This window comes from Pteronotus mesoamericanus, unplaced genomic scaffold (genome assembly GCF_021234165.1).
Source record: "Pteronotus mesoamericanus isolate MK-2021 breed Mesoamerican mustached bat unplaced genomic scaffold, CSHL_Meso_final contig_230, whole genome shotgun sequence".
NCBI classification, from domain to species: Eukaryota; Metazoa; Chordata; class Mammalia; order Chiroptera; family Mormoopidae; genus Pteronotus; species Pteronotus mesoamericanus.
Window position 1 is genome coordinate 526,279 of NW_026555096.1, and position 25,057 is coordinate 551,335.

At 47.4% G+C, this 25,057-nt stretch overlaps 1 protein-coding gene across 5 annotated transcripts in view; it reads left to right on the top strand.

Moving 5' to 3' along the window:
* The first annotated feature begins 3,391 nt into the window (after positions 1–3,391).
* OGDHL (oxoglutarate dehydrogenase L) overlaps positions 3,392–25,057 on the top strand; it is a 31,323-nt gene continuing 9,657 nt past the window's right edge. Inside the window, exons 1-13 of one of the 5 annotated variants that reach the window (XM_054572365.1) lie at positions 3,392–3,468; positions 4,174–4,264; positions 7,259–7,494; positions 9,533–9,703; positions 16,681–16,783; positions 17,220–17,335; positions 17,482–17,636; positions 18,495–18,641; positions 20,371–20,461; positions 22,830–23,009; positions 23,128–23,256; positions 24,080–24,259; positions 24,560–24,712. In XM_054572365.1, coding sequence (XP_054428340.1) covers positions 7,291–7,494; positions 9,533–9,703; positions 16,681–16,783; positions 17,220–17,335; positions 17,482–17,636; positions 18,495–18,641; positions 20,371–20,461; positions 22,830–23,009; positions 23,128–23,256; positions 24,080–24,259; positions 24,560–24,712 — 1,629 coding nt within the window. In that variant the 5' untranslated portion in view covers positions 3,392–3,468; positions 4,174–4,264; positions 7,259–7,290. Of the gene's footprint in view, positions 3,469–3,723; positions 3,740–4,173; positions 4,265–7,258; positions 7,495–9,532; positions 9,704–16,680; positions 16,784–17,219; positions 17,336–17,481; positions 17,637–18,494; positions 18,642–20,370; positions 20,462–22,829; positions 23,010–23,127; positions 23,257–24,079; positions 24,260–24,559; positions 24,713–25,057 lie in introns of those variants that run through there. The other 4 variants (XM_054572363.1, XM_054572366.1, XM_054572364.1 and 1 more) reach the window with 4 other exon arrangements.

Genomic DNA, 25,057 nt, shown 5'->3' on the forward strand with positions numbered 1-25,057 from the left:
TTATTACATTTCAGGTTGTCCTTCATGTCCCTAAGTGCCTCTTCAATCTTTTTGAGTCTTTTTTCATTTTCTTGCTCTTTCTGGGAGCTTTTTCCTACCTTATCCTCCAGCTTGCTGATTTGGTTCTCGGCTTCGTCGAGCCTGCTTTTGATTCCTTCTACTGTGTCCTCAATTCAGAAATGTGTTCTTCATTTCCTCTTATCTCTTATTGATAGTTTCTATGTCCTTTTTCATGCTGATATAGTTTGCAGTAAGTTCGTCATAGTTTCCCTGTAGTTTTTGGTAATTCTCTCTGATCTCACTGAGCTTCCTTAGAACCATTGTTTAGAACTCGATATCTGATAGTTTACTTGCCTCTATTTCATTTAGTTCTTTTTGTGGAAATTCCTCCTTTCCCTTCAAGTGGGGCATATTTTTTTTGTCTTCCCATTATTTGATAGAGACTCTTCTCTTTTGCTTCTGTTTCTTAAGTTGATCTGTCTTGATTTCTTGACTTTGTGGTGTAAACTTCTGTGGTAGGAGACTGCTGTTTTTACTTTTTGGATCTCCCACTCATGTTGTCAGATGTTGTCCCTGTCTGACCTTAGGCATTCTGTTCAAGACTTACATTAATATACTGTTTGTGGCTGTCACCTTCAGCTGTTAATCTAGTCACTCTGCACTCAGCAGGCCACCTTAGACAGCTCAGGGCAGAGCGGAGTCCCCACTGGTGGTTGGTTTATTGGGTCCTCTCATGCTGGTACTATACAGGGAAGGAGTCAGTTCTGGGATCCCACTGGCTACTCTCTCCATTCTCTCCCTAAGTGTCTCCAGACCTCTCTGCACCCCATGTAGCCAGGGATCTACTATTTGTGGCTGCCACTCTGCACTCAGCAGGCAGCTTAGACTGCACAGGGTGGGTTGAAATCCCAACTGGGGGCAGGGTTATTGGGTCCTCTGATGCTGCTGCTGCTCAGGGAGAGTGGTCTCCACCTGAGGAAGATGGCCGCTGCCACTTGGGGGATGAGTCAGCACTGAGATCCCACCTGCTACTCTCTCAGTTTTCTCCCTGAAGCTTCCTTCCCCAGTCTCTCCTCAGGCATCTCTAGCCCACTCTGTCCCCACCTTTGCTGGAGACCAGGGTAAGTGGCTGCAAAGAAAAATTTATAAGTTGGCCCTTTAAATGATTCTTTGCATCTCCAGCCACCTGTCTCTGGCAGAGAGCAACCCTGCCACTTTTTGCAGCTGGCTGTTTCTTGTGTACTTTTTGGGCTCTGGTGCTGTGGGCTAGAGATTCCTGCTTTTGGTTTAGATCCTGCTTTTCTCAGGGGGATCCAACTTGACATTTCAATATCCTTCTGGTGCTGCTGCCCTTGGCCGCCCCGCCTGCCTTCTCAGGTCTGTACCGCTCTCCTTACCAGTGGGATTGCGCTAAAGCTGATTCTTCTGTCTCCGAGGTTACAAGGCTCCTCTCTTACCCTTGTTCAGTTGTTTGTTCCAGGTGATTTCTCCACAATTTAGTCGTAATTCCAGATTGGTCCTGGGAGGAGGTCAGTGTGACCTCTACTCACTCCTCTGCCATCTTGAGTCTCCTGAACATCATAAGAGTCTTGAAAAGGCAGTCCATTTCTGACTCAACCCTGCTTCCTATGAGTAATTCTTCAGTTTTTCTCTGATTCTGTAAGTTGTGTTATAGACAACCTTCCCATGAATTTTTTGGCATAAGCAGGCCAAGAAATTTTCTTGTGTGCTTTTAATCAAAGAACTCCCAATGACCCCCATGCTTCTCCATCTGACAAACTCTTATTTATATTTACCATTTGGGATCCAAGTTAAGTGTCCATTTACCCATTCAATTATTCATGCAACAAATATTTACTGAAAATATACTATGAGTTGGCTACTATGAAAAGTGCTGGGGATATAATTGTAAATTAAATGAGTATGGTTCTTGGTCATATGGACTTTAAAATATCTTCAAATAAACAACTTTTATGGCAGACTTTAGGTGCAGAGTGTAGAGTTAATCATATTCCACTGTTCATGGCACCTGATCAGTATTGGTATGGGTAATCTATTAATTACCCCGGCACCCCCCAACCCATTGCTCTTCTAGGCAGCCATATTGATATGTTTGGTATATATTTGGATGTTTTCTTGTGAAATGTATATTGCAGTTTTGTGGACAGGTGTTTTTAATTAACATGTGGAGTATTATATTGCATATTTCTTTTGGTTCTCTAATCTTCATTTAGCATGGTTGCATGCCTGAAGTATCTGAGATGATATAAAGGGCCTTAGAAGCAAATGCAAGGATTTTGGCTTTTACTTTGGATGAAGTGGGAAGTCACTTGAGGGTTTTGAGCAAAGGGGCAATGTGATTTGAATCAGTGTTTTAACTGGGAAAACTCTGTCTGCTGTGTTGAGATTAAACTTCAGGGGTGCAAATGTGGAAGCAACAAGGCCAGTTAGGGAGCTGCTACAATAATCCATAGATGGTTGATGGTGGTTTGAATCACAGACATGCACATTCCTATATGTTCCTACACGAGGATCTCCTGTATATAAATGAGAACAAATCCCCAAGAGAGATACAATAGGAAAACCCCAGGACTAAAAAGAACGTGAATGCAAATCATTGATAATCACAGAAATGTAGATTTAAAAAAAAATAACATGACATTGTATCTGTTATTATGGCAAATATTAGAAAGCTGTACACTGTCAACACTGGCTGAGTTATGAGAACTTAAATATCCTCTTGCCCTGAGTATGGGAGTATAGACTCCAGCAGCAGTGTGACACTGATGAGTCTAGTTAAGCACTGTACACACATACCCATGACCTAGCAATCTAGCTCCTGATTATATATTGCGAAGAAACTTCTGTACACGTTAATGAAGGAAGTGTGGGAAGGTGTTTACTGTAGCATTGCTTGTGGCAACAGGGAAGTGAAGGCAGCCTGTTCCCATCACTGGAACAATGGATGGGTAGAATGTGTATTAAGCTTTGTGATAAAAACTGTGTACACATTACCTCATCTTTTCTTCAGGATAGCCTCAAGAGAGAGGGACTTTTAATACCATGTTGTTTACAGTCGATAAAACTGAAACTATCCTCCCTTACACACAAACGTCTCCTTGTTTTCTGGTACACGCTCCTTAGTGTCTGGAAAAGAACAGTGGGGTTTTGGAGCTCAGTAGTCAATTAGCAGTTTCGGGTCGCCCTGCCGGGCATCGCAGGATCTCTCTTCCTGGAGCATGCAGCCTGGAGCCTGGGCCGTCAGCACCGCGGGCAGCGCCAGCCGTACAGGGGCGTGGCATCCATGGAGACGTCACCCGTGCGTGGGACTCTCCAGGACACGTGCTCGACCGACTGCGCAGCCGTATCACTTGACTCAGGTAATTGGCAAAGCGCGCTGCAAGTCTGCGCTCACCCTCTTGACCTGCATTTTCCGGACCACTCTGCCACGCGAACCCCGCGAGCCGGGTGAGCGCTGTGGCCCTTCCCCTCTGAGTCCTTTAGCCCCGTCTTCTCCCACCGTCTTGGGGGCGGCTTCTCTGCTCCCATTCCCAGGTCCTGGGGTGCTGCTGCCCGCAGTCTTGAGCCGGGGGGCCCCGTGAGGGTGAGAGTAGGGGGTAATGAGCTTGACGTTGACTGCGCCCTTGTCTCATTGCGGCCTTCCTTAGGACGCGCAGCTCTCCGCGCTGGTGCAACCCTGCGAGTGCAGTGTTTTGCGTAAAGGAGTGACGCGCAAACGGTGGGGTTTCTACATCAGCTTAAAGACTACAGACTGCCCATGCTACCTTTTGTGGTATAGGGTAGGGCTTGACGCTCTTTGTCCTGTCAATGGGCTGGAGCTGCGGACAAGCACGCTTGATTGGGAGGGGCCCTCGCTTCGTGCCTGGCGGGACTGCAGTCAGCTTCAAAGTCTCAGGACCTCATGGGGGCAGAGCCCTTACAGATGGGTTTAATTACTGTCTCCTCTCACATATGGGGAAACCGAGTCCTGAGAGGGGCAAGATGGGCCTGATGTCACAACCAGCCTGGGAAATGTTTCAACCACCCCCAGAGAGATGTGAGAGGAGGGGAGGGGGGGCGGTTTACTCAGAGGTCCCAGCACGGTGCAACGGGCATTAACAGGTCCCCAAGGTCCCCACTCTGACACCCCTCCTCCATGGACCGCCCTCGCAGCTCCTCCCCACACGCGCCTTGGAACAGGCCCCATCAACTTTTGTACTTCGGCCTTCTCTGTGCTTTAGCTTAGGCCCTTCACCTCTGCCAAGTAAGTAAAAAGCACCCCCTCCCTATCCTGCTTCCCACCTTGGAGTCTGCTTCTGGGGCTTTCTTTGAGTTAAAAAAAATGGAGTTGGGGTTTATGCCTGAGAAAAGCTCACCAAATTCTCAAAATTTGAGTCCAAGCTCTGCTGCTGCTCAGCTTCAAGGTCTTGGAGAGGGTTCTTCCCTTCTTGGGACCTCTGAACTGATTTCTACAGTGGGTGGATTGAAGAGCAGTCCTCACCAGGGCCTTGTGTGTGGGAGGATTAGTGACCTGGGATCTCTGCAGTTGTGATTGTTCTGAAGATAAGGGTGGGGATAGTACCGATCTTTTCCCTAGAGGAGACCCCTTCCACCCCAAGAGCTGCCTAGAGCAACCTGCCTGGGAATGTACTGGGAGCTGGGCTGGGTAGAGGATGTCCAGGGTTCCTGACTGACTCTTTGCTACTGCCTTTGACTGTGTAGGTAGGCCCTAGTAGGGCTGGCAGGGGCTCTGGTTCCAGATACTGAGGTTGGCTTTGTCCCCAGCCCTCCAGGGCTCCTGGGTCCTCAAGTCCTGCTGGGAAGGGGCAGAAGTGACTGGCTGACTGCTCTCCTGCCAGGCTGGGTGAAGGCCACAGCAGTGCCCAGTGTCTGGCCCAGGCAGTTCATTGTTTGTTAAACTCGGTGTCCCTGCACCAAGCCAGGTTGGGTACAGCTGGACTTTGTCACTGTTCCCTTGAACCATCGCATGGGGGTAGGGATCAGTGTTGGCAGGGAGAGCAGCTCTGGCTGCAGCCTTTGGAAAACACATTGTCCAAACAAAATCTGAGTTTGTGTCTTGACTCCTCAGTGAGGGGGACACAGGCTCTGGAACCACACAGGGCCCTATCACTCACCAGCTTAACCTCTCTGTGCTTCAGTTTCCATGTTTATAGAGTGGGGTGAATCCTAGTGCCCATCTCATAAGAGGGTTAAATGAGCGCAGTGCCTGCCCCAGATTCAGTATTCATTGTGTGCTCTTATTTTTATACCCATGATGGATGGTCTTGCTGTCTGGTTTCAGATGGTAGAGCTTCGTGTGTTGTTTAGATTCTTCTGATATCCCAGGCCAGTAGCTCCTAGGCTGGTGGCTCTCTGGGCCAGAGCAGCCCTGTTTTCGCTCAGGCCTCAGGGGTGGTCAGAAGTAGAGCAGGGGTTAGGACCCCATGTCTTGAGCCTCCACTCAGCACTTGGAGAGGTTCTGCTCCAGGGGAAGGTCAGCACCTAGTGACCCTCACTCTAGGGCCTGGCATCACTAGCTTGTGGGGTTGAACATGTAGTTGGAAGCTTCAAGAGCAAGCATGTGGGAAGGAAGTTTGGTGCACTTGGGGCTCAGGTTTCAGCTGACCCCACCTCCTTCCTTCCTGCACTGGAATTTATTTTTGCTTTTTAGTTTTCCTCTATTTAGACTTGCTGCTGGTTGCCTAAGGAGCCCACTTTGCTTTGCTTGAGGAGATCATCTCCCCATCTCTTTGGCTCATGTGCGTCTGGAGGGAGAGATGGAGGATGCATGCTGGGAGGGCTGTACCCTGTTCCGCACTGGAGCCTGACCCCATGTTAATGGGGTCAGATGCATGCAGACCCCCTGGCAGATGGTTCTGGTGACTTGGTTGAGCTAATTAAGTAGGAGAGGGGCCCTGCTGGTTGAGCAAACCAGGCTGAAGACCTCTTGCCTCAGGACCAGGCCGAAGCAGGACCTGGGAGCCAGTTATGACCCAGGAGGCACTTTTTCTGGGACTGAGTTGTACAATGGGAACCAGGCCCCTTCTGCTGGCATTGTCTCTGGTGGAGTGGCTCTCGTGCTGGACCCTACTCACAGGCTGGGATTCTCTGGGCAGAAGAGCATTAGCAAGTATTCAGGGGGAGCTGTTCTATGTCCAGGCAGTGCTGGTCTAGGGCAGAGGAAGGAGCTGTGCTCACAGCTGTGGAGGTGGGGGAACAGCGGTCCTGTGTAGGACAAGGTGGCAAGACCTGGGCAGCAGGAGCCTCAGTGGGCCCTGTTAACCCTCAGGTTGCCTTGATAGGGATCCTGGGGGCTCTTCAGGATTGGAGGACGCTCTTAGAACTCCTGTCCTCTGGAGGGTAGAAGAAACTCCCCACTGTTACTCAGGAATCTTCCCTGGAAAAGAGCAGGTGATGTACTGGGGGTGAGATGAGGTCCAGGTTCTTGTCCCTTCCAACCTGGGTGGGCTTCCAGCCTGTCTGTACTCCCTGAGTTGTTAGCTGTTTTGAAAGGCATTGGTGCTGAGAGTAAGCTCCGAGAAGGATACAGGAGCCAAAGAGTTGTTCCAGCTTAGAGATGGGCATGGGGCCTGCCTTCTGGGCTGCCCTACACTGGTGGTACCTAGTGCCCTTCCCTTCTCTGAGTCTCATTCCTCTCTACTGTAAAGTGGGACATTTAATGCCCATGTCATTGGCCTTCTGGCCCAGGAGGGTGCTCTGGGTCAGAACTGCAGTTAGAAGAAGTCACTGGTCACCTCGGTTGTAATGACTGGAGACCCAGCTGTACCACGGGCCTCTTGAGATAGTGCAGCTCAGCCAGACCCCTTTCTTCTGGCTTTTTTCCTGACCAGACATGGCACACCGAGTCCATGGAGGAATTCCCTTCTCAAATTCCAGGCTGGCCAGCTGAGTGGCCTACTACTTATTGGGGGTTCTGCATGCACATGCCCTGTGACCCTCTGATGGCCCCCAAGACCTGGGCTGTGTGCTACCAGGACACGGGTTGTACTTGTCTTTGCACCAGGCTCTGGGGGGATGGCATGGTGGGAGCATGGACTGGGGTGGGTGAGGCACAGCAGGACTGGGACTCAGGGAAGCTGAAAGCTGCTGGTGGAGTTTATTGTCCTGGGATCTCCCACAAGGCTGTGAACCCAGGAGGGCTGGCAGACTGTCTTCTTCTCCTCTGCCACCTGCCTAGTAGGACCGACAAATGACAGATGAGTGAAGGAGTAGCTATCAGAGCCTATTTTTGTTCTAGTCCTTTGGTCTGTGCCTCTCCCTGTATCCAGAATGAGTCAGCTGAGGTTGCTGCCATCCCGGTTGGGGGCACAGGCCTCAAGGCTTCTGGCCCCACGTGACATCCAGATGTTCAGCTGGTGCAGCAGGTCGTCTGGGCCACGGGCCACCTTTCCAAGCCACAGAGGTGGAGGCAGTTCCAGTTACATGGAGGAGATGTACTTCGCCTGGTTGGAAAACCCCCAGAGTGTCCACAAGGTTGGCACCCCTATCCTGCCCATTGTGTGGGAGGGAAGCTTCTGGGGTAGGAGAGGAAAGTGGGGAGAAACAACTTGTCAGTTGTGTGATCTTGCTCAGGTTTATTTCCCTTTCAATCCATCATCCCTGCGTGTGAAAGAGCCTTGTCCTCATGTTGGAAGAAGAACGTCTGTTGCTTTCCTGTTGCTGAACCACCTAGTGGGCAGTGGGCCAGCCTGAAAAGTATTGACAATGCCTTCCTTACCCACACCTGGTCTGAGACCTGCCCCTGCTCCTTTGTCATGCTGTGCTTTCTCCAGATGGCACCTTGTTATGTAGTTAGGTACATAAGTGTTTAGGTATGTATTGAGCTGAGAAAATAAATACCTGCTGATTGCAAAGAAAAAATAATAATCAGATGATAGGGTGAAAGTAAAAAGTGAAGCTGCTCTCCCTCCTCTTTGCTCACACTCACATGATCCAAAAACAAAAAGTATGAGGTTAAACAATAAAAAGGCTCCCTCCCAATCCATCCATCTGCTCAGTTTCCACCTGTCTGTCTCAGTTTAGTCTCAGCTTCCTCTGTGTCCTTTCAGAGAATTTCTTTAGGTAAACTTACTGCAAACTTAATTCTAGATTTCCTCTTTATACAAAGTGATGTAACATGTACTCTTCTGCTCCAGGCTTTTTTCACTTAGCATATATCTCCGAGCTCTTTCCAGGTCAGTACATCAAGAGGCTCATTGTTCTTTTTCCCAGCTTTGTAATATTCCATTGTATAGATGTACTTCCATACACATCCACTCACATCCCCATGGACAGACATCTGGTTCATTTCCATTCTCTGGTTGCGGTGATTTTGCTGCAAAATCTTATATAATCTTGTATATTCCTATCTTGCATGTGTGCAACTATCTGTAGAAGAAATATCCCAAAGAATTAATTGTTGGGTCAAAGATTATCTGTGTATGTGATATTGATGGATTTTACCAAATTGCTTTCCACAGGGCTTGTGCTACGTTCGTTGTTCTCCCACCAGTACTGTGTGAGACTTGTAAAGCCTTTTTATGTGTTCTGCTAGAACAGTGATTTTTCAACTGGTGTGTCACAAGAATTTTTAAAATATGCAGTACCTGACTATTTAGTCAGGGCCACTGACCTTTTTTCCCTTAAATGTCAAATAAAAAATGACAACAGCCAACACAACAATAGCTACCTGGTGTGAAGGAATCAAAATTATACCATTTTTTTTGTCAAATCAGGAAAAAATATATTTTTTGCTGTGCGCAGAATTTTAGTAATTAGCTTCTGCATGCCAAGAGGTGAGAAAGGTTGAGAATTTGCTGTGCTATGACATGGAGCTGTTTGTCCACATGTACCCCTGCTTTTTGCTTCTACACAAATAATAGCAAGCCATATAGCCTCTTCTGCTGTGTTTACTTTAGAACACATCATGGTGATAGTCCACATGCACAATAATAAAATGCACCTTATTTTGTGTAAAGATAACATAATCTTCCAGAATCTAAATGTATCGTCATTTATTTAACCAGTTTCCTATTGATTGCCACTTAGATTGCTTGTATGTTGTCATTTTTATGAATAGTCCTGTAGGGAAGGATCATCCATGTACACACATCTAGGCACACCTGTACAACTACATCTGTAGAATAAATTACAAACAGTGGAATTGCTAGTTCAAAAGACAGATGCATTGAAAATGCTGAGGGCCTGCCTGCCCAGTTGCCCTTTGCAAAGGCCTCCTCCAACCCACTATGTGTTTCCCTGAGGGGTTGGAGCCCTTTTCACACTTGAAACCCTGGGGTCACAAGTTATAGCAGCCCTCCCCACCACCACCCTGGGTCCTGGAGAGAGATCTTGGCTGTAGGTGGGGGGCCTGGACTGGCTTTGAGAAGTCTTCTTGGTATGGTCCTGGGAAGGCTCTGAGAGCTATTGGTGGTGAAGGAACACCCAACATTCCCCAGAGCCCAAACCAGTGCCACCTTCAACTCTTTCCAGGTTCAGACCTGGTTGTTTTCTTGCTTGTACCCCTGCCCAGTCTTGGGACAGCTTCTTTCGGAAAGCTGGTGAGGAAGCCTCTTGTGGCCCACTTCAACCAAAGCCCTGCTCTGGTGTCCCTGAGACCAGGCCAGCAGTCTCAAGCCGGACCAAGACCAGCAAGTTGGTGGAGGACCACCTGGCTGTACAGTCCCTGATCCGGGCCTACCAGGTAAGTGGCTGGGAGGGCACAGGCTGGGACGTGTGGCCAGGTGCTGACAGGAAAGAAATATGGTCAGCTCCAAAGTCATCTCTTCAGAGAACCCTTCTCTAAGCCCTCTGTCAGAAGGCTCTCCTCCTGCTACCCTGTCACATTACCGTGTCACTTACTATGCCCTAGCATTTTTTGTGCATACTCATTTCTTTGCGATCTTTCTCATGGAATGTTACCTGTCTCAAACACCACTATGCTCCAAGAACCTACATGAGGACTTAGTAGAAAACCAATATCAGTAAATGCTGATTGAAAATTGAGTAGATTGGCCCTTGTTAATGTCTGTTTTCTTCTCTTGACTGAACATCCCAAGAGGACAGGGAGTGGTATAAAGCGGGTACTGGTGTTCATGGAATGAATGAATAGTTCAGGAAATGGCTCTCCCACTATGGGCTGCCCTGTACTGGAGACTTAGGCTCTCACTCGTGGGTCCTCAGGTTGGGCTCCGGCCCTACTGAAGAATCCTGATGATGTTCCATAGTCTTGGTCTTGACCAAACAGGACTAATTAGAGGGCTGCCCTGGGTGCTCATTCCAAAACAAGTGTTATTGTTTGGTATTTCTCTGGGAATCAGTGGCAGAAGGTATGTGATATGAAAGTTGTCTTACAGACAGGCAGAAGGAAGCACAAAGGCACCCTGGGGCCCTTGGCAGATATTCCATGGGAGGGAGCATCAGGCTGCTCCAGGAGCTGAGGGGTGGGGAGGCCTTAGCAAATGGGAATATTGCCTTGCCTCTGAATGGAGCCCTCTTTGTGGGATGGCAGCTGTACTCCCTGTGCACGGAGTAGGTAAGGTAAGTAGGACTAGGTTCCCTTGCTGTCCTCAGGACTCATGGATTGTGGGCCACCTGGGAGCAAACAGTGGTATTTGCAATTATGTTTTTCTTGGCTGGATGAAAGAAGCAGAAAATGATCTTAACCATTGGTTTTGAAAACAAAGCAATGGACATAAAACTATGTTATATACAAAGCAATATTCAGAGTTCTCCTAAGGACCTTATCTTCTAAGCACAGTTTCCAGCTCTTCAGCTGACCTTGTTCCTTAGCCAAGACAGCCCTACAGACACCTTCCAGCAGAATAGTCTCTGGATTCATCAAGTTACCCTGTGTCTGCTCAAAGTTATGCCTGATGGTGAGCACCCCCCACACCCCGGGTAAGTAGGAGGCAGAATTCTGATTTGACTTACCTGCACACAGTACTGAAAAAACAACAACAACAACCCATTATTATTATGGGCATTTTCACACATAAAAGGTAGAATTGTGCAGTGAACCCCACACAGCACAGAGCCAATTTAAAAAAAAATTATTGATTTTTAGTGTGAGAGAAGAAGGGAGAGAAACAACAGTTCCATTTATTTATGTATTCATTGGTTGCTTCTTGTACGTGCCCTGACTGGGGATCAAACCCACAACCTTGGCATATTAGGAACGATGCTCTAACCAACTGAGTTACCTGGCTAGGGCCACAGGTCTAGTCTTGAGTCATCTATTACCCACTTCCAGCTCCATCCACTGGACACTGATTATTTTGAAGCAAATCCCAGACATATTTCATTAATTGAACATTGCAGCATATATTTCCAGAGATAAAGTCTCTTTAAAAAAATATACCATGATAGCATTATCACAACTAAAAATAACAGTAAATCTTAATGTCACCAAATATTCAGTTGATATTGATGTTTGCCTGTTTGTGTTCCCTGCTTTTTTCTTTTCTACTTTTCTTTGTTTTGTTTTGATTTTTTTTGGGGGGGGTGGGGGGAGAAACCAAAATGTTTGTTCTGTAGAATTTTCCTGAGTCTGGATTTTGCTGATTTCATTCCCATGCTGTTACTTTGTCTGTCCCTTTGTCCCATGTAATTTCTGTAAATTGGTAGTTAGATCTAGAAGCTTTATCCAATATAGATTTGATTTTTTTGTTTGTTTCAAAATTACCTTCCTGGTGGTGATGGTACTTCATCAGCTAGCAGCTATGATGATTACTTCCTGAATACATTAATTTGTTAAGGGTGGTGAAAATGATGATAATTCTAATTCAATCTTTGTTTATTATCTGAACTACTTCTGTCAAGAGAAACTGCCCTTTGTCAACTCCATTTATTCCTGAGGTACAATTCCTATAGGAAATGCAGGATTAATGCTTGATTTTTCTTTTTATTGATAAATTTTCAAAATTATGAGGTAGTTCCCTAGCATCCTTCAAAGATGGCCAGTGAAGATTTTTCATATTTTTTAGTATGATACAAATGTATGAATTTAACATATTTGATGAATTTCAATCTTTTACAGATGTTACCCTTACCATTGCTCAGAATGTTTCCTACTGACAGTCCTGGCTGTGTTTGAGTGTCCCTTTGCTCTCTGCTATGACGAGGGGCTCCAAGCTGGTCTTGTGCATCTGCTCAGCCCTGGGACCTGCCTTCCCAGGGAATGTGGGAGCATTCTCTGCTATGGCTTATCTTTACGCTTTATCCTTGATCTTATCAATCTTGCATCACCATTTCATTTTAAAGATGTCAAAAATAGAGGCTCATCAAGACAGCATTACAGTGACTTACTTGATTTTCCTATACCCCCACACAACAGTCTTAGAATATAATTCTAATTCCACACTACTAATTGGTAATAGAAGTGAACGGTTCTCTTTGTCTTTAGGGGATATTCTATTAGTCAATTGGAATAGTTCTTCTCCATAAGTTATACCACAAAACAGATGCATTAATTCATTTGTTTAGTTTTACTTTCAATTTTAAAACTCAGCTTTGTTTTATAGTGCTATAAAATAGTCACAAGTTTCCAAAATCAAATCTCTTCAAAGCAAGATATCCATAAAAGTCTAGCTTCTAGCCTTGCTACTCTACCCTATTTCATCATTTCTCCATAGATAATAATTTTTCATATTTTATAGTTTTCTTATTTTACAATTCTTCTGATGCATGTATTTATTTTTATATATACAAATATATGCAAATGCATATATTTACTGAAGCTCCCCTTTCCTAGGTAATGGTAGTTTACCATACACACTTTTTTTTTTGTATTTAAAATTTTTATGAGATATATTAAGAAAAAAACAGGTGAAAGTGTTTTTGTTTGTTTTTTAAATTCATGTTTATTCTGTTACAGTTGTTTCCACTTTTTCCCCTTTGCCCCCTCCTCCACACATACCACCCTGCCCCCCTCTCCCACAGTCAATTCCCACTCTGTTGTCCATGTCCATGGGTCATTCATACATGTTCTTTGTAGAGTTCCTTCTCCTTCTTTCCACCACTGTCCTCCTTCCCCATCCCCTCTGGTCACTTTCAATCTGCTCCATGTTTCTGTGCCTGTGGTTTATTTTGTTGAATAGATTCCACTTATAGGTGAGATCATATGGTATTTGTCTTTCATCGACACGCTTATTTCACTTAGCATATTCTCCAGTTCCATTCATGTTGTCACAAAAGGTAGAAGTTCCTTCTTTCTTTCTTTTTATTAAAAATACAGATTTTATTTGTTTATTTAGATGTCAAAATCCATTATAAAATATTAAAAATTTAAATCCCTTATAAAGCCTCATCATTTAAAACAACATGACACCAGCAGAGAAATAATCAAGTAGATAAACAAAATAAAAGCATTCTAGAAACAAACATACATATCTAACAATGTAATATATGATTAAATTGATATTTAAAATCAATGGAGAAAATAATGCTTATTCAACAAAGAAGTTGAATGGAACACAATTACTTGAAATAAAACAACTATAGAGCCCTATTTCACACATTATACAAAAAAAATTCAGGTGAGTTAAAAATCAATATGTAAAATCTAAGGAGTTTTAAAAGAAAGTACAAAATAATATTTTTCTTACCCTGAAGTAACATATTTAAACCCAGAAGCTATAAAGTAAAATATTGACAATAGGACTATATTAAACATTTAAGACTATATAGAAATGAACATATAAAAAAAGTTAAAGGACAAGTAATAGGAAAGTATTTGCAACATATCTTAAAAAGAGTTAATAGGTTTTGTTTTTGTTTTTGTCTTTTTAGGGAAGATTTTTTACAAACCTTTAATCAAAAAATGGATAAAGAATACCAAGTCATTTAAAGCTTTTTAAAAATAATAGAAATAGGCAATGAATATACAAAAACAGATTTTGTTTCAACAAATAAAGTAACAAAACAACACATCATTGTCACAATCAGATTAATAAATACTACAAATATTGGTAATATCAAGTATTAGTGACTGAGGAAGGAACTGGGTATTCATAGACTCTTTTTCTTCCTCTTAAAGCAGTCCTTTTAGCATATCTTGCAGTGCTGGTTTGGTGGAGTTGTATTCTTTTAGCCTTCTTTTGTCTTGGAAACTCCTTATTTCACCTTCCCTTTTAATTGAGAGCCTTCCTGAGTAGAGCAGTCTTGGATGCAAGCTTTTGCTTTTCATGGCTTGGAATATTTCTTGCCTGTAGTGTAGCAGAATACTTCTGGCTTGTAGTGTTTCTGCTGAGAAGTCAGTTGCTAGTTGTATCAGGGCTCCCTTAGATGTTACTACCTGTTTCTCCCTTGCTGCCTTTAGGATTCTCTGCTTGTCTTTGGTATTTGCCATTTTAATGATGATGTGTCTTGGAGTGGGCCTCACTGGGTCCCTCTTGAATGGGACCCTCTGTGCTTCCTGGACTTGTGTGGCTTTTTCTTTCCTCCAATTAGGGGAGTTCTCCATCATTACTTTTTCAAACAGGTTCTCTGTCCCTTCCTCATCCTCTTCTCCTGGTATCCCTATTATAAGGATATTATTACATTTCATATTGTCTTGCATTTCCCTAAATTCCTATTCTTCTTTTCTGTCTTTTTTCATTTTCTTGCTCTTTCTGGTAACTTTTTTCTACTTTATGTTCCAGCTCGCTGATTTGATCCTTGACTTCATCGAGCCTGCTTTTGATTCCTTCTACTGTGTTCTTCAACTCAGAAATTGTATCCTTCATTTACTCTTGTCTTTTATTGAGAGTTTCTATGTCCTTCTTCATGCTGATATAGTTTGCAGTAAGTTCCTCATAGTAAGTTTCCCTGTAGTTTTTTGTAATTCTCTCTGAGCTCACTGAGCTCATTGATATTCCTTTAAAAATAATAAATTTTTAATATTTTATATTGGATTTTGACATTTAAAAAATAAAATCAATCTGCATTTTAAATTTAGAACCATTGTTTTGAACTCAGTATCTGATAGTTTACTTACCTCTTGTTCATGTAGTTCTCTTTGTGGGGATTCCTCCTTTCCCTTCAACGGGGGGTTGCCTCTTTCCTTTCATTTATTTGTGAGACTCTTCTTTTTTGCTTCTGGTTCTGAAATTGATCTGCCTTTATTTCCTGACTTTGTGGTGTGAACTTCTATGGTAGGAGTTCACTGTTTTTTCTTTCTGGATCTACCTCCGATGATGTCAGATGTTGTCCCTGTCTGACCTTAGGCATTCTGTTCGAAACTTCCAGAAATCTACTGTTTATGGCTCTCTTCTTCAGTTGTTAATCTATCACTCTGATCTCAGCAGTCAGGCTTAGACACCACATGAGTCCCTCCTGGGGGCAGGTTCATTGTGTCCTCTCATCCTGCTGCCTCTCAGGGGAGTGGTCTGCCTGAGCCAGGTGGGTGCTGCTGTATGGGGAGGAGCCAACACTGGGATCCCACCAGCTACTCTCTCCATTCTCTCCCCAAAGCCTCCAACTCCAGTCTCTCCTTAAGTGTCTCTAGATCACTCTGTGCCCCCTTTAATCAGGGATATACTGCCTATGGCTGCCACTGTACTCAGCAGTCAGGCTTTAGCACTACTGAGCCAGGGCTGACTCCCTCCTGAGGGTGTGACTATTGTGCCCTTTCACACTGTTGCTGCTCTGGGGAGTGGTCTGCCTGAGCAAGATGACTGCTGCCAAATGGGGGAGGAGTCAGCACTGGGACCCCACCGGCCACTCTCCCAGTTCTCCTGCAAAGCCTTCCTCCCCAGTCTCTCCCTAGATGTCTCCAGCCCTTGCTGCCCTGCCTTTGCTGGAGACCAGGGTAAGTGGCTGTAATTAAAGATTTATGCATTGGCCCTTTAAATGGCTCTTTGCATCTCCAGCTACCTGTCTCTGGCAGAGAGCAACGCTGCCGCTTTTTGCAGCTATTTGTTATCTGTGTACTTTTTGGGTTCTGATGCTGTAGGCTGGAGATCCCCGCTTACGATTTAGACCCCACTCTTCTCAGCAGGATCCAACTGGCCGTTTCAATATCCTTCTCGTGCTGCTGCCCATGGGTGCCCCATCCACCTTCTACCACACTCCTTACCAGTTAGGTTGTGCTAAAGCTAGTTCTTCTGTCTGTCCAAGGTATAAGGCTCCTCTCTCGCTATTGTTCAGTTGTTTGTTCCAGGTGATTTCTCCACAATTTAGTTGTAATTCCGTATTGGTCCTGGGAGGAGATCAGTGTGACTTCCACTCACTCTTCTGCCATCTTGAGTCCTCCAAACACATACACTTTTCTATAGTTTGTTTGTGGAGACCCCCTTCATAGCAGCTGATAGGGATATTTTTCATTCCTTTTAGCAGCTCTCTAGTACTCATCTGTGTGGCTTTCCCATATCCATATGCCAATCTCCAGTTGATGTACATTTGGGAAGTTTCCAGGATTTTGCAACTCCTTATAGTACTGTGGTGACCACTTTTGCATATGCACCCTTTCCTGTTTTTGAAAGCTGCATGTTGTACTTTTAAACAGCATTGAGCTCCTGCCACCTCAGTGGCCATGGTGGGTTCTTATAGGCACCTGTGCAGTGGTTAAATGCTGGTGACATGTGGAAATTTGAAATTCTGAAGTGGAAAGTAAATGGCTGGGGCCCAGAACCTTGCTCCTGGTGAGGATCTGTCCAGGTGACCTGACCCTAGCCCTACCCTGACCCTTTCCCCTTCTTCCAGATCCGGGGCCACCATGTGGCCCAGCTGGACCCCCTGGGCATTCTGGATGCAGACCTGGACTCCTTTGTGCCCTCAGACTTAATCACAACCATTGATAAATTGGGTGAGAATTGGTACCCTTTCCTCTTGCCCTGGTGACACCAGAGCCAGCTGGTGCCTGCTCCCAGTGAGGGACTGACTCTAGGACCACAGTGCCTCTGGGTACTGGGGCCTAGCAAGCAGCCCAGGAAGCTTTTTTCTTACCCTTGTCCATCTACTGCACTTTGTCCCTGTGAGGGATGTCTCCCTGTCTTCCCTAGCTGGTGGACCATGCTCAGCAAGCTTGAGACTTGTCCAGGTTCACCCTCGTGGCAGCAGGCTGGGCTCCGACTCTCACTCCCTATTACCTGCAGACAGAGATTCCTTGAGCTCAGGCTGGACCTGGTGGGATGGTGCTGGGGAAAATGGGGGAAGTCTGGGGATACTGCTGGACCCCAGCTGGGCTTTGTCTGTCTTCCCTCCTCTCTGCCTCCTGGGTTTTGCTGTGTGTGACTTCTCAGCTTTCTATGACCTGAGGGAGGCTGACCTGGATAAGGAATTCCAGTTACCCACAACCACCTTCATTGGAGGCTCTGAACACACCCTCTCTCTAAGGGAGATTATTAGGCGCCTGGAGGTGAGTACATGCAGGTGTGTGGGGCACACCTGAAGGAGCTCTCTGGAGCCTGCTGGAGGGAGGGAGGGTGCTTCCTTTTTTGTTTCAGCTGCCTGAGCATTTGTCCCTCTCCCTGGCTCTTGTGGAATACACCCCTGTTCCCCCAGAGCACGTACTGCCAGCACATTGGCCTGGAGTTCATGTTCATCAATGACGTGGAACAGTGCCAGTGGATTCGGCAGAAGTTTGAGACTCCCGGTGTGATGCAGTTCTCCAGTGACGAGAAGCGGACCCTGCTGGCCCGGCTGGTGCGCTCCATGAGGTCAGGCCCTCAGCAGTACCTCAGATGGCCCGAGTGGCTGGAGGGCCTGCTCCCAGCTGTACGAGGTTTCCCCAGGCCCTGGTTAAGAAACTAGGAGGAGGCCTGGTAATAGAAGGCAGGACTGGTTGTGCCTCACCACCTGGCTTAGAAGATGCCCTTAGGAGGAGCACTGGGGCCAGTTGCTTAGGCTGAGCTGGTCATGTGTGCAGGGATGGGGCTCGAGGAGAATATGGCAGCAGAGACACACTGAGAAGGACCAAAGTGGCAGAAAGTGGCTTTGGGAATGTTTGGGCAGGAAGATGTCTCTGTGTGGAGTGAGTACAGCAGGCCCTCCCTGGTGGGGCACCACCTGGCTCTGCCTACTGACTTCTCTGAAGCTGAGTCTGCCCAGGCCTGCAGGGGCCTGGAGGAGCACCTGGCTCAGCCACTGGATACAGAGTAGATCCCTGAGCAGTGAGGTTGGGCTGGAATTTGAGTTGAGCTGTGAGGAGGTCTTTGGGGTGTGGTGAGAGAGGCAAGTGCAGTGCATACACGTGCAGGAGGACAGTGGGCTGCGAGCAGGGGAGATGGATCAGTGGAGCAGTTTGACTGGAAGGGGGTGTGAGGATGGTAGCTGGGAGTGGGTATAGGCAGAGGTTTTTGGTTAAGCTGGGAAAGAGGTTTTTGGTTGAGGGCTTAGCTTCCCTCAGACCCATGTTCGTTGCTGGTGGGGACATTGTGGTGTCTGTGGCAGGTCCTGGAGTATGTGGAGGCAGGTGATTTTGTAACTTCCTTAGTTCGGAGCCCTCTGCTCCAAGCCATCATGAATAGCCCCATGAGCCTCAGCCTCTCCATTCTTTCCCTCCTCTCTCCAAACAGGTTTGAAGACTTCCTGGCCCGGAAGTGGTCCTCAGAGAAGCGGTTTGGCCTGGAGGGCTGTGAGGTCATGATTCCTGCCCTCAAGACCATCATTGACAAATCCAGTGAGATGGGGATTGAGAATGTCATCTTGGGGATGCCACACAGGTGGGCCCCTTCTCTCCCTTCCACAGCTTTGTTCATTCTCCTCCAGGCCCAGTAGACGGAGGTGGATGGGAGGGGATGAAGGTCAGAGCAAGAGTTTTAGTAGGACATGAGAGTAGAGTGACCTATAAAGTTCTCAGAGTCCCTGGGCTTTGGCCTGCTCATCACTGAAAGAGCCAAGCACTTGGCTAAAAGCACAAAGCCAGGGGCTAACCAGGATCTCTCAAACCCTGTTTCTCTTTCATGCTGTTGCCACTGTCCCCAGGAGAGTAAAGATTTCAACCAAAGGGTTGTATTGTACTTCTTGAGGTTCCTGTGGACAAGGAGATGTGGAGGGCCCTGTCCTAGGGAAGTGCAGGCAGAACTTGGGCAGTTGGCCCTTGGTTGGCATTCCCTGGAGAAGTTTCTCTGGAGTTCTCTTCCCATAGCTGCAAGCTCACTGCATGTTTCCCTGTGACCTTGACAAAGACTTGGAAGACTGGTTTGGCAATTGGGCAGTTACTTCTGAGCTGGTGCCTGTGGTCTAGCGAGGAATACAGCCTGGGGACAAGTAAAGGTGGCCAGCATTCATGCTGAATGGGCTGTAAGAGGACATGCTGAACAGTCTGGGAACAAAGCCCCTGTGTTTCCTGTGACTGTTTTCATTTGCTGATGGTTGGGCCAGCCCCAGACTGCATCAGCATGAGGGGTGTTCAGGTGTCCAGATGCAGGGCAAGAGGGTCACCATCCTGTAGCCTGTCCTGCCAGGAACTGGGAGTTTGCCCATCACAGGCTTCATGCTCTACGGAACTTGGAAATGCTCAGTGTCTGGTCAGAGGGTCAGGCAGAGTTGGTCCCATTGTCTGAGGTGGCATGAGCCCTGTGGCTTCAGTGGACCAGTGGAAGAGGATGGCACTGGGTGGTCAGGGTCAGCTCTGGGACTGTATGGTTGTGCTGGTCAGGTTCTTGGCCTGAGGAGGGTTCTGGGAGCCGAGGGGTGTTCTGGTCCAGGACGCCATAGTTGCAAAGGGACCTTTGAGGTTGAAGGGCTTTGCCCATGGCCCCATGGCTCCTGTGACCCCACAGAACAGTAGAGAAGCCTATCTTCTGTCACAGGGCCATGTGAGGCTGGAGGTTGGTCCGAGATATGTGTGTGCCTGGTACTGGCATCTGTTGGGGGGCTTTGGGAGATGATTTCTGAGTCATGTGCTGTGCCTCCATTGGCTGGTGACCACCCCAAATTACCTGCCCTTGATGGGAAATTCAGGCTGGACTGGAAAATCCCTGATCCCTGGCTCCTTTCCTGTCCCCCAACCCTGCAGACCTCTGCTCTCCTGGTAATTCCTGATCCTAGGGTCAGTCTAGTTCCTTCTTCCCTCTCTAGCTCCAAGATGGTGCTGGGCTAGGCTGGGGGTCATATGTGAGCCACAGTCATGCATTAGCAGATTGGGGCCAAAGTACTGGGTGGGGAGGGTGGGCACTGTTCCATGATGCTGGTGGCTCCCTGCTCATGAGGGCTCCTGAGTCAGAGGTAAGAGGGAGCGCCTTCTGGGGGAACTGGCTGGCCAGGATCACTCTCATGCCTTGTAGGTTGAGTCAGGTTGAGAGGGTTGGGCTCTATTTGAGGGGGTGTTCCGAAGACTCCATGATGATTCTGATAGGTCCCAGGTGGGCAGGGAGCACAGTGGTGCTGGGCCCTGTCAGGGAAGGCGGCCTGTGTGCCAAATGTGAGCCCAGCCCCTTCTGACTCCAGGGGCAGGCTGAATGTGCTGGCTAATGTCATCCGCAAGGACCTGGAGCAGATCTTCTGCCAATTTGACCCCAAGCTGGAGGCAGCAGATGAGGTGGGTGCCAAGCCCAGGTTTCAGAGCCCCCTGGAGAGCTGGGTATTTGGGAGGTGGACTGGGGAGGAACTAGGCCAGGAGTTTTCAGGCTTGAACAGAACTTGAGATGGACAGATACACAGAAGAGTGGGAGAGAGGCTTTGGAGCAAGTGCTCTGGTGTCTGATAGCTAAAAGAACCCTTGGAAAAACTGAGCTAGCCTTCCTGTTTCCTGCCACGGAAATGGACCCACAGAGGTGCAGGGAAGTCCTGAGGCATTCACTTTGGCTTGGGCTATGTCTTTCTGCCCAAAATCCTATCCTCCAGCTCAGAGGGCTTTAGTCATTTGTTTGCCCAGGACAGCCTTGGGAGATCAGCATGGTTTCCTGTACCCATTGATGAGCAGAGGAAACATTTTTCTGCTTAATCCCCCTTCCTGACATGCATACAGGTTATGCACGCCCCAAAGCCCTTGTCTTTGTCATGCCGCATCTCAGTCCCAATAGCCCTTCTCTCTCCTCTGCTTTCTGCCTCTTGCACAGTGCTGCCTGCCTCCTCTTTGGGTTGCTCTGATGGTCCTTCAGTCAGTGATCCTGTCATTCCCTCCTCTGGGTCCCCTTTGCCCTCATGCCATCCAGCCTGTGCACGAGTGTGCGTGCGTGCGTGCGTGCGTGTGTGTGTGTGTGTGTGTGTGTATCACTTTCCCCCTCCAGGCTGATAGCAGAATAAGGGCAGGGATCTCATCCCCAAAGCTCCAGTGCCCAGCACAGGTGCTTGGTTTGTTAAAATGAGTCACATTATATGACTGTTCTGAGGTCCCAGCACATTAGGCCAGGCCAGGACTGGAAGCCATTTCTGCTTCCTTTCAGCCTAGAATCTACCCACCATCCTGCCCATTTAGCTCAGGCACCATCATCTCTCTCAGCCTATTTGGTCTTCTGTACAGTGGGGATAGCAGTGCCTGCCTCAGGGTGGTCATGAGAAATCAGAGATGATATGGGTAATCCTGGTCAAATAATACTTTAAAAAAGTATTTACTAGTTTTTTTTTAACTAAAAAATATGAGCATTTTGTTTGTTTGTTTGTTTTAAAAAACAGCTTATACAATGAGAGTGTGTTTCCCTGGTGAACCCCTTTTCCTGGTCCCAGAGGCTCCACTGTGGCCAGTGTTTGTTGTGTTTAGGTGTGTACTTACATAAATGTCCCATGCAGATATAAACACACATATTTGTCTCATACAATCTTATTTGTAAAAGACCAGGGGGGCAGCTCCTACACCTTTTTGTTTTCACTTAACAAGGGGTTGCTTTCACAGCAGCACAGGGAGCTCCCTGAGCTTCTGGTGTCCCATTGATTCTCTCATCTCCTATTGGTGGACATTAGGTTGCTGGAATGAGTGTCTTTGCACATGTGTGTGAATATATTGTTAGGTGGTGTCTAAGAGATGCTGGGCTGGAGCTAAGGGGGTTTGCAGACATTAGCGAGTCTATCACCATCTGTGGGAGGGCTCCAGTCCTTCCTTACTCTGTTGAATCTTTCCATTTTTGCCAATATGATTGGGGCACAAATGATTGCATTTTAACATGTTTCTTTGTTACAAATTTGAGTATATTTTCATGTTTTTAAGCCATGCATGTTTCTTTTTCTGTAAATTCCTCTTCATGGTTTTTGCACATTTTCCTATGGGGTTTTGGGCTATATCTTACTGATTCATAAAAGTGCTCTTTATATTGAGGGAGTTAGCCCTTTGCCTGCATTTGTTTTATAAATATTTCATCAGCTTGATATTTCCCCCTAACATTGTGCATGGATTTGCTTCCTCCATGACAAATTTATTAGATATTAGCTGTCTTATCCTTTATGGCTTCTGAGGTTTTCACATTGGTTAGACAGGCTTTTCCTGCTCCAAGATCATAAAATATGTCATGTTTCCCTCTGGTATTGTGGCTTTGTCACATACTGTAAGGAGTTAGGAGTGGCTCAGCTCTAGTGTTTGCCCAGCGGCTTGGCCAGTGGTTTCTGTACCACTTAGGAGCCATCCTTAATTTCTTCACTTTCACTGCTGCTGGCTGGCTGGCTACTTCCGACTGATGCCTTACCCCATTCCCACTCTTCAGTCATTTATGAAAAGAGGGTGGTAGTTGACATGAAGAGGGGCCCTGATGAGGTTGCAGCTGGTCTGGCCTCAGCCTTTCTCTGGGCAACCTGGAGGGCAAGGAGAGGCATTGTGCAGGGGTGGGAGGTGGATGGAAGAGGGTGTGGGTCAGGGACAGCACAAGCCTTTCCCAGGAACAGAATCCAGGGGCTGTTGCAGTCACACTGCGTGCTTTCATCTATCTCTCTGTCTGAGGTGGGAGGGCCAAGTTCATCACCGTCCACCTCAACCCTAGGGCTCTGGAGATGTCAAATATCACCTGGGCATGTACCATGAAAGGATCAACCGGGTCACGAATAGAAACATTACGCTGTCACTTGTCGCCAACCCCTCCCACCTGGAAGCTGTGGACCCTGTGGTGCAGGGGAAAACTAAGGCAGAGCAGTTCTACCGTGGGGATGCCCAGGGCAAGAAGGTAGGCTCATCAGGCCCTGGGCGTGGGGGGCCCCTGGGTCTCTGCAGTGCAGGGAGCAGGGCTGGGGTACGTAGGCTGGGGCATGGAGACTCCTTCTGGCTCACATTCTACTCTGTAGGTCATGTCCATCCTGGTTCATGGGGATGCTGCCTTCGCTGGTCAGGGTGTGGTCTATGAGACCTTCCACCTGAGTGACCTGCCCTCTTATACTACCAATGGCACCGTCCATGTTGTCGTCAACAACCAGGTGAGGCGGCCTGGCTGCATGCCAGGCCTCATCGGTGTTGCCCATCCCTAAATCCAGGCAGCACTTTCAGGGTAAGAGTGAGACCATCCTGGTTCTAATCCCCTGGTTCTGCCATGTCCCAGTGTGTGACCTCAGGCAGGATGCCTGCTCTCCCCCACCTCAGTTTCCTGGTCTGTGAAGTTGGGAGATAAATATGTCTGTCTGTCTCTCTGTCTGTCTATCTTATCAATCAATCATCATGATGAAAGGTGTAAGGACAAAGGAGTGCAGGTGTAACTAGCACAGTGGCTGGACATGTGGCTAGATGCCGCCTTTAGTTTCATGTGAATTAGTCTTAGAACACTACTCTCACAGACCTTTGCATTTCAGGCATCTGTGGTTAATAGTAGCTCTGAGCCTGTGATGCTCTGGGTTAAATGCCTCATTTGCATTAAGTCATCAAATCTTCACAGACTAACCCTGTGAGATAGGACTTTAATGAGACCTTTCAATAGATGAGGAAACTGAGGCTTTGGGAATTTAAGTGCTGTGCCCAAGTGGTGTTTATCCAGGCCTGCACTCCTCACTACCACTGTAAAATGTGATTGCAGAAAAAAAGCGGACAGGATTCCCCGGGTATTGTTGCCATCCCCATGGGACCTGCTGATAAGTCTTATTTTGGGGCCACTTACCCATTATCCCTTCATGTCCCATGTACCTCCTGGGCACACCCTGATGGACCTCAAGGCAGAGACCTCCCAGCTCCATGACCCACAGTCTAGCTCTAAATAACCAGGCATATGGGACACTGTGGGAACACTGCCAGTTGCTCCTGCTTTTGTAGATTGGCTTCACTACAGACCCCCGAATGGCCCGCTCCTCACCATACCCCACTGATGTGGCCCGTGTGGTCAACGCACCCATCTTCCATGTGAATGCCGATGATCCAGAGGCTGTGATATACGTGTGCAGCGTGGCAGCCGAGTGGAGGAATACCTTCAATAAAGACGTTGTCGTGGACCTGGTGGGTCTCGGGGGCTGAGGCCAAGGCAGGGGATGTGCAGCCTCTCCTGGCTGTGCCGAGTGCAGTGGGTTGGCAGCGCTTGTAACAGTTGGGCCTGGGAGTCCTGGGAGACAGAGGTTTAGTGCTATCAAGAAAAACACGTGCAAAGGCTTGAAGGTGGGATATTCAGTGAGAGGTGGTTGCAAAGGGTTTCAGGGTCCTTGAAGGGTATGCCCTGCCAGATTGTAGCCAGTTGGGCAGTGACTATGCCTGCATTGCTTGGGGACAGGGACCGAGCCCCCTCCCCTGATGTCCCTGCAGGTCTGTTACCGCCGGCGCGGCCACAATGAGATGGATGAGCCCATGTTCACACAACCACTCATGTATAAGCAGATTCACAGGCAGGTGCCTGTGCTGAAGAAGTATGCAGATAAGCTCATCTCTGAGGGCACAGTCACGCTGCAGGAGTTTGAGGTGTGTGGGCCTCACTAACACCTGGGATAAGCCTCCGTGGAGCCATGATCCTGGGGTAGTTGTTGATGCTGCCACCCCAGTGCTAGGAACTGGTGATTTAAAGAAGTAGCTATTAGAGTCCTTCAGTTATCAAGAGCCTTCAATTATCAAGGAGGACAAAGGACCAAAGACACATATAGCTTGATGGGCAGCAGCAAATGCTGTAATGGGGAAGCCTAGCCCCAGGCAGGAGTTTGGGGAGGCTTCCCATAGGAGGTGGCCCTGAGACAGGTTTGTCCCCTCAGTTATATGTAGATACATTGGTCCTCCTGCCTTGATAGAGCTCTAAGAGCAAGAACTGTGAGT